At 42.9% G+C, this 15,750-nt stretch overlaps 1 protein-coding gene across 3 annotated transcripts in view; it reads left to right on the top strand.

Moving 5' to 3' along the window:
• nlgn3b (neuroligin 3b) overlaps positions 1-11,934 on the top strand; it is a 16,668-nt gene extending 4,734 nt beyond the window's left edge. For all 3 annotated transcript variants that reach the window (XM_048231512.1, XM_048231503.1, XM_048231519.1), the window contains 5 exons: positions 1-50; positions 343-498; positions 918-1,103; positions 7,229-8,021; positions 8,448-11,934. The exon at positions 1-50 is cut by the window's left edge and continues 4 nt beyond it. In XM_048231512.1, coding sequence (XP_048087469.1) covers positions 1-50; positions 343-498; positions 918-1,103; positions 7,229-8,021; positions 8,448-9,360 — 2,098 coding nt within the window. In that variant the 3' untranslated portion in view covers positions 9,361-11,934. The remainder of the gene's footprint in view (positions 51-342; positions 499-917; positions 1,104-7,228; positions 8,022-8,447) is intronic.
• Positions 11,935-15,750: the final 3,816 nt, after the last annotated feature.

Below are 15,750 nucleotides of genomic sequence, written 5' to 3' on the forward strand. Positions count from 1 at the left end.
CAAGAAACAAATGGAGGAATCCCCTGATAAGGACAGCGAGGATGATGACGGTTTGTTCTTTTCACCTTCCTCCCTTCAGTACAGCTTCCTCTCAGTCTTCTAGCCACATTTTTCATGGCTGTCATAAATATTAAATGTATCTGGCTTTCCCACCTCTTACATCATCTTCACCTCACAAACTTGAAAGTAAACATGAAGGAACACAAATTAAACATCAAGAGCGTCCCCGTAGCCTCAAGTGTCACGTCAAAAATCACCATGAAAACAATTCTGTGCGCCACCGACACAAAAGACCCGCAAAACACAAACAGATTTATTTATAATGATGATGTTGCGTTGCAGGACTCCGCGAAGCGAGGGACGATCCCAAGCCAGTGATGGTGTTTGTGCATGGAGGGTCCTACATGGAAGGGACAGGAAACATCATGGATGGAAGTGTGCTGGCCAGCTATGGGAATGTCATCGTCATTACCCTGAACTACAGAGTGGGCGTACTGGGTGAGTTGACAGCTGGACAATGTGTTGGCAGGAGCAGCATCTTCATATTAACTGCAGAAGAATATACATTCAGCATGTGAAAAAGCCTTCCCTTGTGAAATCTACTGAACAAGTCGCAATCACAAAGCAATCACCTTTCAAGGAACGCCAGCATTCAAATAGATTAAAAAGATATCAGCAGAAACATTCCGATTAAGAGATCCTAGAAGCCTCACAAGATTATCTTTCAAATTATTATCTTGCCTTTTTACTGTAAACCAGATAAAACCATTTGCATAGACAGAGTAATGGGAGATTTTTTGGCTTAGTGAATTGCTGTATGGAAATGGAGGCGTTAGCAATTGTGTTAAAAAACTCTACAGTTGAAGCATTCTCTCCTCGAGAGACACAACAGGACTCAGTTCTGTGATCCATTCCAGGGTTCCTGAGCACAGGGGACCAGGCAGCCAAAGGGAACTACGGCCTGCTTGACCAGATCCAGGCCCTGCGCTGGATCAGCAGGAACATCGTGTACTTTGGGGGAGACCCCAAACGCGTCACCGTGTTCGGGTCCGGGATCGGAGCCTCCTGCGTGAGTCTCCTCACGCTGTCCCATCATTCAGAAGGTAAGAAATCCTTAAAGAATGAAAGGGTAAATGGAGCATTTACATAGCGCTTTTCCACTTCTCCAAGCAGAGGCTGCCAGGCAGGGCGCCAACCTGCACATCTGGAGCATTTTGGGGTTCAGTGTCAGTGTTCAATTAAGGAGGTGCGTGTTTAAGTTCCCTACTAGACATACTAATCAGTTTAATTCCCTACATCCCTGCTAATTTAGTCGTCTCTATGGTAAGTCTGTGTAGCGTTATATAAGCACTTTTGAACAGATGTGGCAGTCCCCTAATGGCAGATTTCTTTTGACGGTCATCATCAAGCCATTATTTGAAACATTATTATACTAAGAAACCCAGTGGCTGCTACTCTCGTTTTCCACTATTCATGTCTAGAACACCCTGATCCCATAGTGGACAGTGGAGCTGACACGAGTTTCTTCATCGAATGCAACAGGAGTGCCATGTGGTGGAGTGATTGTGGCAGCATATGGCATGTGTTCTTCTTCCTCTTTTCTCCCTTCCTAACATCCCGGTGCTCTGATGGCACATGTGGTGGATTAAGCTGAAGCAGAACGCCTGGGGACAGAATCTCTGCTTTGGAACCAGTGGGAGGAGTAGGAAAAGTGTCGCTCTTGATCCCCCCAACCCCCCAGCCCTCCTCCATCACCACTCCCTGCCGCCTTCCCTCCCCTGTCCTATCAGTAATCAACCTAAAAGCGCCAAGCTCTAAGGCGACAGGCTCCTCCTCTCCACCAAAAACAAGTCGTATATTACAGGCCGCGGGCTCTGTCCTCCCCAATCAGATGCAGCATCAGGCGCCACGCTCACTTAGTTCATCTCCTCGTTCATCAGCCGCATGTATTTATGTATTCATGTGTATGGGAGTTTGTTTTAATCACACACTCTCAGCTCCCACAGCTCCTGATGGCACCATGGTTTGGTGTGGGGTGGGGTGGGGTAAGTGGAGATGTAAGGCAGGCTGCCTTGGAGAGACAGAAGAAAGGCAGAGGTACAGTGAGTGGCCAGGAAGGGGCTGGGGAGGGCTGGGGAGGGCTGGTGGGTGGTTGGAAGAGAGGGAGGGACAGAGAAGAGAAGAGAGAAGAGTGTTGAAGTGATGGAGCGAGAGTGAAAGGGAAGAGGAAGAGCGAGGGCAGAGGAAGGTCAGATGATGATAAATGGAGCGGGGTGGGGGTGGGGGTGGGGGTGGAGGTGGAGGTTGGTGGGGGTGGTGAAGGTGTGGGTGGGGATGGTGGCGGTAGCGGCAGCGGTGTACATCGTCCCCTTCCCCATGCCAGGCAGTCACCTTGCACACTGCACACTGCAGCAGACACCACTGATGTATGGGCAGGCCGAATGACCTCACAGAGGTAAAAAGCACACAGCCCATCTAATGTAGATCACAATCTGAATTAGCATGTGGGTTCTGTCCATGGAGATATATGAGATATACTGTACAAGATGAGGTTGTTATGACCTAGTCAGTGAACTTTCACTACTTACTGTATATATTTTATTCAGATATACTTTACTAGCTGGTGGCTCCATCAGATAAGTCTGCAGAAATGACTGTATAATCAAGCAATTTTACCAAATTATTTAGCAATCACTCATGCATTGTGATGGCAATATTTCATTTTTCACATAATGACAGATGACACAGGACCAATTTATGATCAAGGAATATCTGAATATATGAAGAGTTTGGTTCCAAAACGCTATATCCTCCTTTTAATGAATTTTCATGAATAGTTTTTTTTTTTACATTTTGTTTTCCAAGTAATTTCAGCAGAAATGTAATTGGGTATTGTTTGACTCAATCAAAACAACACAAATGCAATTTTATTGATATTACCTGAAATACACAATTAAATTACATGACGTATACAGTGTATAGCCAAACATACTTGTTGAACCAGAGCCTATAATGACGGCTAACATTTTTTGAAAAACAGTTTTAAATATATTATTCTGAAATATTTGTTCGTGTCAAATATATTTCAATATATCATGTCTTTACATAATGAGAACTTTAGAATCTCGTCTAAAGTACATTTCAAATATGCCCCAAAAACTGTTTAGATGTCTGATGGCTTATAGAGTAGTAGAATTACTTTAATGTACTCCCTCTGACATCTATATGGTGTATGCAGGTTTGTATTGGAATGTTAATGCCCTCATACAGTAGCAACAAGACACTATACATTTTTGCTGATAGAACATCCTAATTGATTTTGACTTGTCCTTGAAGCATTTGCCAATTAAAAAGGACACTGAAATCCATTAAAGCTCCAGAAAAGCTTCAGCCGTCACTTTCTGTATATGACTCAATCTGCCTAAATTCCTTAGGGTCAGTTACAGGGCAGTAAGGTCTGTATACATGATAATGAAAAGGTTAGTTAGGTGTAGAGAATAGAACATGGTGTTTAAAGCCACCTGAGGTATAACAAGTCACAGAAAGTTCAAATAGTCCAGTGTAGGGAATGTATTGTCCATAGGGATAAGGAATTGTCATAGGGCAGGTAGTGGGTCGCTAGGCTGCGCGGGCCAGGAATCCGGGCAAGGTGGACAGCAGCAGGCGATGGTAGGACATACTTGTTGAAGTAGAACCTTTTATGATGGCTAATTCTTTTAAAGGACAGCGTTTTTAATGTATATTGATTTTTTTTTTTTTTTTTTAATTTCTTATTAAATTTTCTTTTCTTTTTTAATTTTTATCTAGGTGGCGCTATACATGAAATAAGTGGTAATGGGATGGGTTGACATGGCCCCTTAAGACCAACATACAAAAAAAAAGGTGGTCCTCCTACTGTAGGCCCTGCGGTTCTCGAGATATTCACAGAAAACTGTGTCTGGCCACCTACAGGCCAGTTGGTGTACAGTAACATAAATTAATTTATTGTGTGGCTCCCCATCCACGAAACTTGGCGTGCATTCAGAGGGTGTCATAATAATCCTACACTTCCAATTTCGTGCAGTTTTGACCATGTAAGGTCACAGATACCTGCGATTACACCTCATTTTTACTTTTTTGTTTTTAACTAGGTGGCGCTATACATGAAATAAGTGGTTATAGAATGGGTTGACATGGCCCCTTAAGATCAACATACAAAAAAAGGTGGTCCTCCTAAACCCTACGGTTCTCGGGATATTCACAGAAAACTGTGTCTGCCCTACCCTCCTTTCGGGGGTCCAGTCCAGCGGGGGGGCTACAGATCAAAATGAAAAACAATAGTTCCATGCTATTCATGTGGGGTTACATGCCCACCAAGTTTCGTCTACCCCGCTCTTTCAGTGTCCCGGAATCCTTGGCGGAAAAATTTGCCATGCGAAAAAAAAAAAAAAAAAAAAAAAAAAAAAAATCTGACTAAACCTATATGACCGCCCTTCGCTTAAGCTTGCGGTCATAATTATACTCAAGAGACTGTTGAGATGTCTGATGGCTGATAGAGTAGGATAATTACTTAAATTTTCTTTCCATGACATTTCATGGAACTTTTACTTCTCTATATGGTGTATGTAGGTTTTATTGGAATGTTAATGCCCTCATACAGTAGCAACAAGACACCATACATTTTTGCTGATAGAACATCCTAATTGATTTTGACTTGTCCTTGAATCATTTTTCCAATTAAAAAGGACACTGAAATCCATTAAAATCCAAGAAAAGCTTCAGCCATCACTTTCTGTATGACTCAATCTGCCTAGGGTCAGTTACAGGGCAGTAAGGTCTGTATACATGATAATGAAAAGGTTAGTTAGGTGTAGAGAATAGAACATGGTGTTTAAAGCCACCTGAGGTATAACAAGTCACAGAAAGTTCAAATAGTCCAGTGTAGGGAATGTATTGTCCATAGGGATAAGGAATTGTCATAGGGCAGGTAGTGGAGCCAGGGCTGCGCGGGCCAGGAATCCGGGCAAGGTGGACAGCAGCAGGCGATGGTAGGACATACTTGTTGAAGTAGAACCTTTATGATGGCTAATTCTTTTAAAGGACAGCGTTTTTAATGTATATTGATTTTTTTTTTTTTTTAATTTCTTATTAAATTTTCTTTTCTTTTTTAATTTTTATCTAGGTGGCGCTATACATGAAATAAGTGGTAATGGGATGGGTTGACATGGCCCCTTAAGACCAACATACAAAAAAAAGGTGGTCCTCCTACTGTAGGCCCCAAGCGTTCTCGAGATATTCACAGAAAACTGTGTCTGGCCACCTACAGGCCAGTTGGTGTACAGTAACATAAATTAATTTATTGTGTGGCTCCCCATCCACGAAACTTGGCGTGCATTCAGAGGGTGTCATAATAATCCTACACTTCCAATTTCCTTGCAGTTTTGACCATGTAAGGTCACAGATACCTGCGATTACACCTCATTTTACTTTTTGTTTTTAACTAGGTGGCTTATACATGAAATAAGTGGTTATAGAATGGGTTGACATGGCCCCTTAAGATCAACATACAAAAAAGGTGGTCCTCCTAAACCCTACGGGTTCTCGGGATATTCACAGAAAAACTGTGTCTGCCCTACCCTCCTTTCGGGGTCCAGTCCAGCGGGGGCTACAGATCAAAATGAAAACAATAGTTCCATGCTATCCATGTGGGCTACATGCCCACCAAGTTTAAATCTACCCCGCTCTTTCAGTGTCCCGGAATCCTTGGCGGAAAATTTGCCATCAAAAGAAAAAAAAAAAAAAAAAAAAAAAAAATCTGATTAAACCTATATGACCGCCGCCATTGCTTGGCGGTCATAATTATACTCAAGAGACTGTTGAGATGTCTGATGGCTGATAGAGTAGGATAATTACTTAAATTTTCTTTCCATGACATTTCATGGAACTTTTACTTCTCTATATGGTGTATGTAGGTTTTTATTGGAATGTTAATGCTCTCGCACAGTAGCAACAAGACACCATACATTTTAGCTGATAGAACATCTTTCATAATTGATTTTGACTTGTCCTTGAATCATTTTCCAATTAAAAAGTACACTGAAATCCAAGAAAAGATTCAGCCATCACTTTCTGTATCAACCTACAGTATGTTCTACTTTTCATGACATTTCGTTTGTTATTGCACACAATGACAAACTTGTGACTGATTAATCACTTGAACAAACATTCAGGAATTTGTTGTTAGAATGATACCTTCCAATGGCAAACATTTTGTAGTCTTTGAAGTAAACAGGTTCATGATTGCCCTTATACACATTTTATAATCCAGAAACCACTGCACCATCATAATTTCTGTGATATTGGGTGTTTTGGATTAAACATGTTTGAGTTGATGCATTTGCATTTAAGCACCCTGTCGTATAAAAATGACTGAAGAGTAAATACTAAGGCTTTGTGAGAGACTCTACAAACCAGGCAAACTGAATTATGTGTGATGTAGTATTTCAAGTGTAAGCCATCTCCAATTAAACCTAATTTATGTAAAGTGATTTATCATACTAATGCTGAAGCTCTTCCTGCCGGTTAGCTACGCTCTGTTAATGGACTTTGAAGTCTCCTGCGCCTAAGGCGGCTCACGGGCTTCTGATTAGTTCACCATGAGCAACGTACTCCTTCAGACATCACACATGTGCTCCTCAACTTTTTTCGGTTTCTTGCAAGTGAGTGTGTGTATGTGTGTGTGTGTGTGTGTGTGTGTGTGTGTGTGTGTGTGTGTGTGTCTGTGGAGATTTCTGTGTGTCTTTGATCTCTTTCTATCCTTTGATCTCCATCAGCTATTGAAATCACGTTATCACTCAGCACTTGTTAAACATCTTTTGTTCTAGTGTTTTTATCGCGCTATAGTTTTTCAATAGCCTTTGTGTACTGGCTGAAAAAGTGTTTTAAAATGTTTAGATTGAACTGATGAACTGTGAACTAATTTCTGTGGGCCTAGTGTCTGTTGAGAAGGCAGCATGTCTTGTTTTCTAGAAAAAGATGGAAGAGACCAAGATGTGTTAAACTCATGGGGCCGGTTCCCCGTACATGGGTTAGGTCTAGTCCTTTTGGTTTAGGCCCTGAGATTTTAGCCTCGGACTACGCATAATCCGGGTACGGCCTGGGAAATTGGCTGCAAGAGGGAGAAATGATAACAATTCTCAGAATCGCCCTCATCAGTCAGTGTTATCTCTGTTCGGTCGTCTGTCCGCAGGCTTGTTCCACCGCGCCATCATCCAGAGCGGCTCGGCGCTGTCCAGCTGGGCCGTCAACTACCAGCCGGTGAAGTACACGCGCCAGCTGGCCGAGCGTGTGGGCTGCAACGTCCTGGACACCCACGACCTGGTGCTGTGCCTGCAGAAACGTGGCCACCGCGAGCTGGTGGAGCAGGACATCCAGCCGGCGCGCTTCCACGTGGCCTTCGGGCCCGTCATCGACGGCGACCTCATCCCCGACGACCCCGAGGTGCTGATGGAGCAAGGCGAGTTCCTCAACTACGACATCATGCTCGGGGTCAACCAGGGCGAGGGCCTGCGCTTCGTGGAGGGCGTGGTGGACCCGGACGATGGCGGCGTGTCGGGCTCGGACTTCGACTTCGCTGTGTCTGACTTCGTGGACGGCCTGTACGGCTACCCTGAGGGGAAGGACACGCTCCGGGAGACCATCAAGTTCATGTACACAGACTGGGCGGACCGGGACAACCCGGAGACGCGGAGGAAGACGCTGGTGGCGCTCTTCACCGACCACCAGTGGGTGGAGCCCTCGGTGGTGACCGCTGACCTGCACGCACGCTACGGCTCCCCGACCTACTTCTACGCCTTCTACCACCACTGCCAAAGCCCCATGAAGCCCGCCTGGTCCGACTCGGCCCACGGAGATGAGATGCCCTACGTGTTCGGCGTGCCACTGATCGGGCCGACAGAACTCTTCCCCTGTAACTTCTCTCGCAATGACATCATGCTCAGTGCCGTGGTCATGACCTACTGGACTAACTTCGCCAAAAGCGGGTAAGGAATGTGTTCATGCCATATCAGCCTGTATAGAGTGATTGAAACAGATTCCTTTTAACTGAAAATGTTACTGTCAAAAGTCAATATGTACATTATGAAGAAATAGGGAGCTAGACAGAAGGCCCAACACTAACTTAGATACACACTAACAAGACCGAATGAAACCCTGCCATCCATGTGTTTGGTACTGATGTTTGGTACTGCACTCCACGTAGTGTTTGTTTGTTGATCACTGGATCCTGAGAGTTTTAGTACTTACAGTATATCAGACTGAGCAATGAGTCTGATGTCTTAAGCAGTGGGCAGAGTTAAGGAGGTAAAAACCTTTTGAAGTGTAATTTGAGCTGTTATTCACAGTAATGCACTGGGGTAGGACTGAGGATGACTGCTCACATGTGTGTTTCTGTTGCCTTATGTCTGCAGTGATCCCAATAAGCCAGTGCCTCAGGACACCAAGTTCATCCACACCAAGGCCAACCGTTTTGAGGAGGTCTCCTGGTCCAAGTACAACCCCAACGACCAGCTCTACCTGCACATCGGCCTGAAGCCGCGCGTGCGCGACCACTACCGCGCCACCAAGGTGGCCTTCTGGAAGCACCTGGTCCCCCACCTGTACAACCTGCACGACATGTTCCACTACACGTCCACCACCACGCGCGTGCCACCCCTCCACACCACCCAGAACCCGCGCTCCAACCAGCGCCCGGGCAGCAAGGGCCACTCCAACACCAAGCAGCCGTCGGCGTCCACCGCCCACAACGGCGAGGGCGCGCGCGGCCCGCTGGTCATCGCCAACCCGCGCGACTACTCCACGGAGCTGAGCGTGACCATCGCCGTGGGCGCCTCGCTGCTCTTCCTCAACGTGCTTGCCTTCGCTGCACTCTACTACCGCAAGGACAAGCGCAGCCGGCAGGACACGCCGCCACAGCCCACGCCGCCCCGCGGCCAGATCTGCTCCTCCGTCGGTGCCTCGTCCAACGACATCAGCGGCCTAGCGCCGGCCACCATCAGTGGGAACCCGGAGGTGGGCGGGATCGGTGGCGGCAGTAGCGGCCTGTGCGACGCCCTGCGTCTTACCCCGGCGTCCTCTCCGCGCGACTACACACTCACGCTGCGACGCTCGCCCGACGACATCCCGCTCATGACGCCAAATTCTTGTGCCATGACGCCCAACTCCATCGCCATGACGCCCAACACGGTGACCATGTCGCCCAACACTATCACAATGACACCCAACTCGTTGATGGGACATCCCAGCATGCATCCCTACAACACATTCACCCATGGCTTCAACTCAACAGGTTTGCCACACTCTCACTCCACTACTCGGGTATAAATCTCTCTCATACCCATTACACCACTCAAACATTACCACTCCAGTTACGCCAGAGGGCTGCACTATGAAGTGAAGTAACTGGCGTGTTCTTTTAGATGTCAGCGGTACTCCTGAAGTTACCTGGATAAGCCTACAACTTCAATTCAAAGTGCAGTCGCCAAAGGAGCAATTCCCCAAGACACCATGACAGTAGAAATCCCTCTCATGCTATTAGAACTTCTCGTTGTATTATCTATCATTCTTTGTGCCACACATGGTTGTATATTGTACCATCTGCACTGAATTCATATGCCATTGTGTTTTTCTACTAACTGAAAATAACGCTGAGCCCACAGTATTTAACCTACTACCACCCTTTAATTCATCACCATCCCAGCCCAACTACCATGTGGGAGACCCACAGAGTTCACCTTGCACAGTGTAAAACCATGTTGAAAAATCCCAGCTAATAGAGTCATGGACAAAAATGTCCCTTTCGGATTTCCATTGAAAAGCTCTCACCCCCGTTTGGATCAGTTTTGTTGTCAGTTTGTCTATTCCATCCTCAAGACTGGCTGTTCTATCAAAGCTAAACAACCCCTGAAGAGGAGTTTTGTTTGTTGGCGAAAGCTTATCTGTAGATCGGACATTGAAGGATCTCTCTGAACTTTCCGGAGCCCTCTGTAAGGCATGGACTATAGGCGTTTATTTTAAGAAAAAAAGACTGAACTGAATAAAATAACGAATCACAGCCCATGTGCTGACGAATGTAGAAGAACCAGGTCAAAACCGTGTATATATTTATATCACAAAAGCCACACAAGTGTGCCAAGCTTTCTATGGACGTGAGGTGCTGAAGTGCCAAACTAGAACGTTCTGTTGTGCCAAACCCAGAACACTGCCTCGGAACACTCAAAAGCATTTGCCGCTTTGCTCTGTCCTGTGACGCTCATCTTCAAATCTACAGGAATAACCTACAGGAGGATCTCTGTAACAACATTCTCCTTGTCTCGTGCACGACAGCGGAAATGGTACTCTTGCTGAGGGTCACAGTGTAAATGCACTGCAATATATTGATCATTGTTCTGTAATATCTGTACAGCAGGTTTTTACAATAAGTCCACTAAAGGTTGTTTCTTTCTAGGCTTTTCCAAGCTTCTACATTTATGTGCATCAAGACATTTGGTCAGAAAACGAAACCCTCTTGGGATTTTACAGGCATTTCAATCATGTGTGTGTGTGTGTGTGTATGTGTGTGTGTGTGTGTGTAAGTGTGTACGATTTTCTTTTTTTTGTACTTTTTTTGAGAGAGGTATGACTCAGGAGAGAGTATCATGGGAGGACAGATGAATTCTCTGACTGGAAAATGGTGCAACGTTTGAAATTAATATTTGAACTGCTGACAAAAAGAGTCAAATTAGTCTGCTGTGAAAATGCACAATATGCCTCAGAAGCTGTCTCTTTCGCGTCATGTGGGTGTGCTCAGAGAGACACACACAGGGGAAGGAGGGAGAAAAAAAGCCAGACAAGATGAGTGAATGTTTGTATTTATGTTTTTGAAATTAATACATTTGTGTGAAATGTCTTGCGCAAGGACTAATTATGTTATAGTAATGCAGTGTCGTATTGTCTCTTATTATACCTTTGATCTATTTTTCATTTCTCCAATTTATCTTGTTAGTTTAATGTTTCTTCAGTGGTGAAAGCAGTTGAGGGAGGCACCTCATCAGCTTAAAAGACATTGTTTGCTTTGCTTGAAAATATTGCCCTTTTCGTATCAGATACATTTAGTCACTGCTTTTCTAGTTTCTTATGAAACATAATGAATGTGCAAATATATAAAAATATACATATAGGGCTTCTTCAAGGGTATTTATAAGGGTGTATAGAATAATGTATAAACTACCTGTATCAGTCAAACTTAGATATGTCCATGGGTTGCATATCTAAGGTTTCCACAAATGACTCGTTATTCATCATTGACTGTACAATCTCCATTTTCTGGGTTCTAAATAAATGAACCCTCGGTTATGGCTGTACTTTACAGACACCCACATACATTCCTGGGTTTTACTTGGAGAGTTAGATGTCTCTCTCTCTCTCTGTCTCTCTCTCTTTCACAGACACACACTCTCTCTCTCTCTCTCGCTCTCTCTCTCTCTCTCTCTTAGTCACTGTCTCACTCACACACAGTAACTTGGAGCCTATTTCCTTTTAATGAGGCACTTTCACTAGCTGTGGGTGGCTGAATATGAATCACTATTAGCCCAGACCGATGGATTTCCAAACAGGAACTGAAATATGTCAATTGAATTATCATGATATACCATTGTATTGTAAATTGATTACTGCTCACATGATTGACATTGATTGTTATAACTAATTTTATGGACATGAGTGACACATCTTACCAATTACAGTATTATTTTCGGCTTCATTGTATGTCTACGGCCAGGATGCTCAGATGTTTATACTTTGTGCCATACTGAAATGTTGCTTTGTCAGAACAACTGGGGTAAACATGGTCATTTCCTCTTTTTGATACACTGTAACATTTCCGTTCTGAACTTTACAGTAAACTGTTTGCTTACAGTATGTTTATGCTTTCTGAGTCTTAACGGTTGACTTCTTCCGAACACGGACCTGTTCAAAGAGAAACACACACACTCCTTGTGCTCTAGTTTGGTAATGGACTTGGCTGGAAAAAATACAATCATTTTTGGCATTAGAATAGAGCAGTCGGGAAAATTCTGGGGCAAGAGAGTGAAACAGCTGCCGAGGGCAAAGTGAATTAGTCTGAAGTAAGGTATCATGCCTGGCCAGTGGAATAACTTCATACAGGAATGGATCAAACTGCTGCTTTAGCTGCTCACGTGGACCTGTGTGCCACTGGAGCGACACTTTGGCAGAGCCCAAACCATCCACTTCTTCCTCATTAGTGATCCAGTGGAAGACCCTATTTAATTGGCTATCAGCTCTCTGGAGTGAAAAGGCCCCGATGCTCCCAAACACACTCTGATAGGATCACCATGACAACATCAGACTCTACCTGAGGTTCGGAGGCATGTGCATTTGGCAAAATCCTTTATTTCCACTTGCAAAATCTGCTGGCTGTTTAATAGCAGAAATACAAAACATGTATTATTATTATTATTATTATTATTATTATTATTATTATTATTATTATTATTATTATTGGTAACACTTTATAATAACTACACACAATTCATCATTTATTAAGCCTTTGTTACTTATTAGTTAATGGTTTGTTCACCATTAGTAATTTTTTGTTCATACATAATTTATCATCAGTTAAGCATTTGCTCAGACAGTTATAAATAGTTTGTTCATAGTAAATAAGCCTATATCTAAAATATTTTTTATGCATTATTGGTAATACTTAATAATAAATGATGCAATAATATGTTTTTGATTAAGTAATATTTCCATTATTTAACAGTTGTTACATACACATGCACTAATGATTAGTTAGGGTAAGGATACATATTTTATAAACCACTTCCTAATACTATAATTAATAATTAACTTGTAATAAGTTACAAGTGGTTAGTTAATGATATTTTGTGAGCTCATCTAAAGTGAGGACGTTTTATGCCTTGCAACACATTTACAAATGTGTTATAAAGTTTACTCTTGCATTTATTCATTTAACCGAAACTTTCACCCAAAGCGACTTAAACATGTCAATAAAATTAAAGGACAAGGCCACTTTGGTGGACGCCGGGGCTTGAACCCCCAACTTTATGGGTTGCTGCATGTTAACCCAGCTTCCTATCCACTACACTACCTCTGCCCAGTGGTATTACAACAGTCAATTCAAAAATATAATATAGATATGCGTTTAATATAGATATGCGTTTAAACCATTTTTAACTGTGTGTAAACATGATTTACTGATGAAAATTAATGTAGGCATAATGCTTTACAAACGAAGAATACAGCATTTAATAATAGTTTACAGATGTTTAATAAATGCTTAACAGTGTGTTGTAGAAGAAAACAGAATTCTTGCATAGTTGGAGGGGTTTCTTTCTGGGCCAAGGTAGTGTAGTGGATAAGGAGCATGAGTAGCCTGAACAGTTGGGGGTTCGATTCCCGGCTTTCACTGTTATGTCAATGGCCTTCAATTTAATTGACATGTGTACGTTGCTTGTCTGCTAAATGAATGAATGTGAATGTAATCTTTGCAACTCATTTGAAAATGTGTTGAAAGGCATAGAAAGTCCTCACTTTAGATAAGCTCACAAAATATCATTAACTAACCACTTGTAACTTCTGAGTTAATCATGAATTATAGTATTAGGAAGTGGTTTATAAAATATGCATCCTCACACTAACTAATCATTAGTGCATGTGTATGTAACAACTGTTAAATAATGGAAATATTACTTCATCAAAAACATATTATTGCATAATTTATTAAGTATTAACAATAATTCATAAACATATTTTAGATATAGGCTTATTTACTATGAACAAACCATTTATAACTGTGTGTACAAATACTTTATTTATGAGAATTAACATAGGAGCAATGCTTTACAAATGATGAACAAAGCATTTTGTAATAGTTTGCAACTGGTTTATAATAAGAAAATGATTTCATTTATAAGTGGTTGTTTCATTACTTATAAGGTATTTATCATGTACTTACAAACATATTTTTTGGATAGGCTTATTTACTATGAACAAACCATTTATAAATGTGTGAACAAATGCTTTACTGATGATAAATTATGTATGAACAGGAAATTACTAATGATGAACAAACATTAACTAATAAGTAACAAAGGCTTAATAAATGATGAATTGTGTGTAGTTATTATAAAGTGTTACCTTATTATTATTATTTCAATATTAGGCCTACAGTAAATCTAGACAAAGACTCAATAAGAGAACATTGTTAGAGAAACATGGCTGGTTCACAAAAAACTCCTTTAGGCAATTAATTTCATTTAATCACCACTGAACTAGAATATGCATAATATATTTATTTATATGAACAGATACTATTTTAAGCACAATTTCTCAGACCCCTGAAAAACAGAAAATTTGAACGCAAATAGATGACAAGCATCAGGACACCTCTCTCTTGACCTGCTCATCTTCGATTGTGTGTGTAAGCGGCCACAGACATTGGGGTCAGTGTGTTGGTCAGTGTCGAGCGGCACACTGATATTTTTATCTGCCCGTTATCGGAGGGGCTGGACTGGGGTGGGCAGCGATGCCCTTCAGAGGGACCGTGGCACCCGTGTTTACTCTAAACACACACAGGCCCTATTGTGTGTGCGTCAGGGCTTTGCCACCCATTCAGCCACAGCTGGAGTCGCCCCCTCAATGTGCCCTTGTTCCCGCCAGCCTCCACTTCATCACTGTCACACCGCCGCGGTGCTTGCTGCCGCAGTCAGGTTCTCTCTCTCTCTCTCCCCCTCTCCCTCTCTCTCACTCTCACTTGCTGGCGGTCCTGGAAAGCTAGCGACCTGCACAGGCCCATGTGAGCTGGCTCAGGTGATGAGATGAGGAGAGAGCTATTGAGAAAAGAGAGGGAGGTGGGGGAAAGGAGCTAACGTTAGCATCGGCAGTACTGCAGAAACGTCTGCCCCCACTATTTAGTTCTCCCAGGGTTTGTAATGCACAGTCTCTGCACAGTCCCAACCACCAGAGGTTCACTAATTACATGGCGATCATTAACACCTGCCAAAAATCGGTGTTGTCAGTATTTTGTAATGCATGGTAGATGGGAAAACTGGACAGCAGGCAGCTATTTGTTCCTGCTTTCTTGGACAGTGTCCAGTGTCATAGTGAAGTCCTCAGGTATCAGGGCTGCAGGACTGTGCTGGAGTCCACTGCCTGCAGTACGGAGTCCTCTGGGTCCGCTGCCTGGGATTGATGGCTTTCTAAACTGGTTGTGCTATTATCCTGAAAAATGGGTCTCCACAACATACGCTTTAAAATGCAGACATACAAGCCTTTACATACAATCCCTTATCTAATACATATCTCTTATTTATGTTTTTTTGGACACACTAAAACTGGACACATGATGCATGGGATGAATTGTACAGGAGCATGACACTATTCAAGCAAAATTTTAGACAGCTGTTTAGTGGGAGACTTTTTAAGGTGCTTACATAATGATGCAGAACAGCTTTTTGTTGACTGCTACTGATAATACATGGAAGCGCAACATTCATCGCTAAAGCCATCTGTATTTTGGAGTCTTACCATACATTACCATCAGAGATATCCCAAAAAATAGAGAGGGGCATAGTCTATGCTGGTGGTGTGGGTGTTGCCTTGAAAAAGGGGCGTTGTGTCTTTAAGGTCGGTCTGGGGGGTGAGCCAAGGGGGTCTGTCCATTGTTTTCAGGACAAAAGCTCAAGTCAGAAT

Source organism: Alosa alosa, chromosome 2 (assembly GCF_017589495.1).
Source record: "Alosa alosa isolate M-15738 ecotype Scorff River chromosome 2, AALO_Geno_1.1, whole genome shotgun sequence".
Taxonomy (NCBI): Eukaryota; Metazoa; Chordata; class Actinopteri; order Clupeiformes; family Clupeidae; genus Alosa; species Alosa alosa.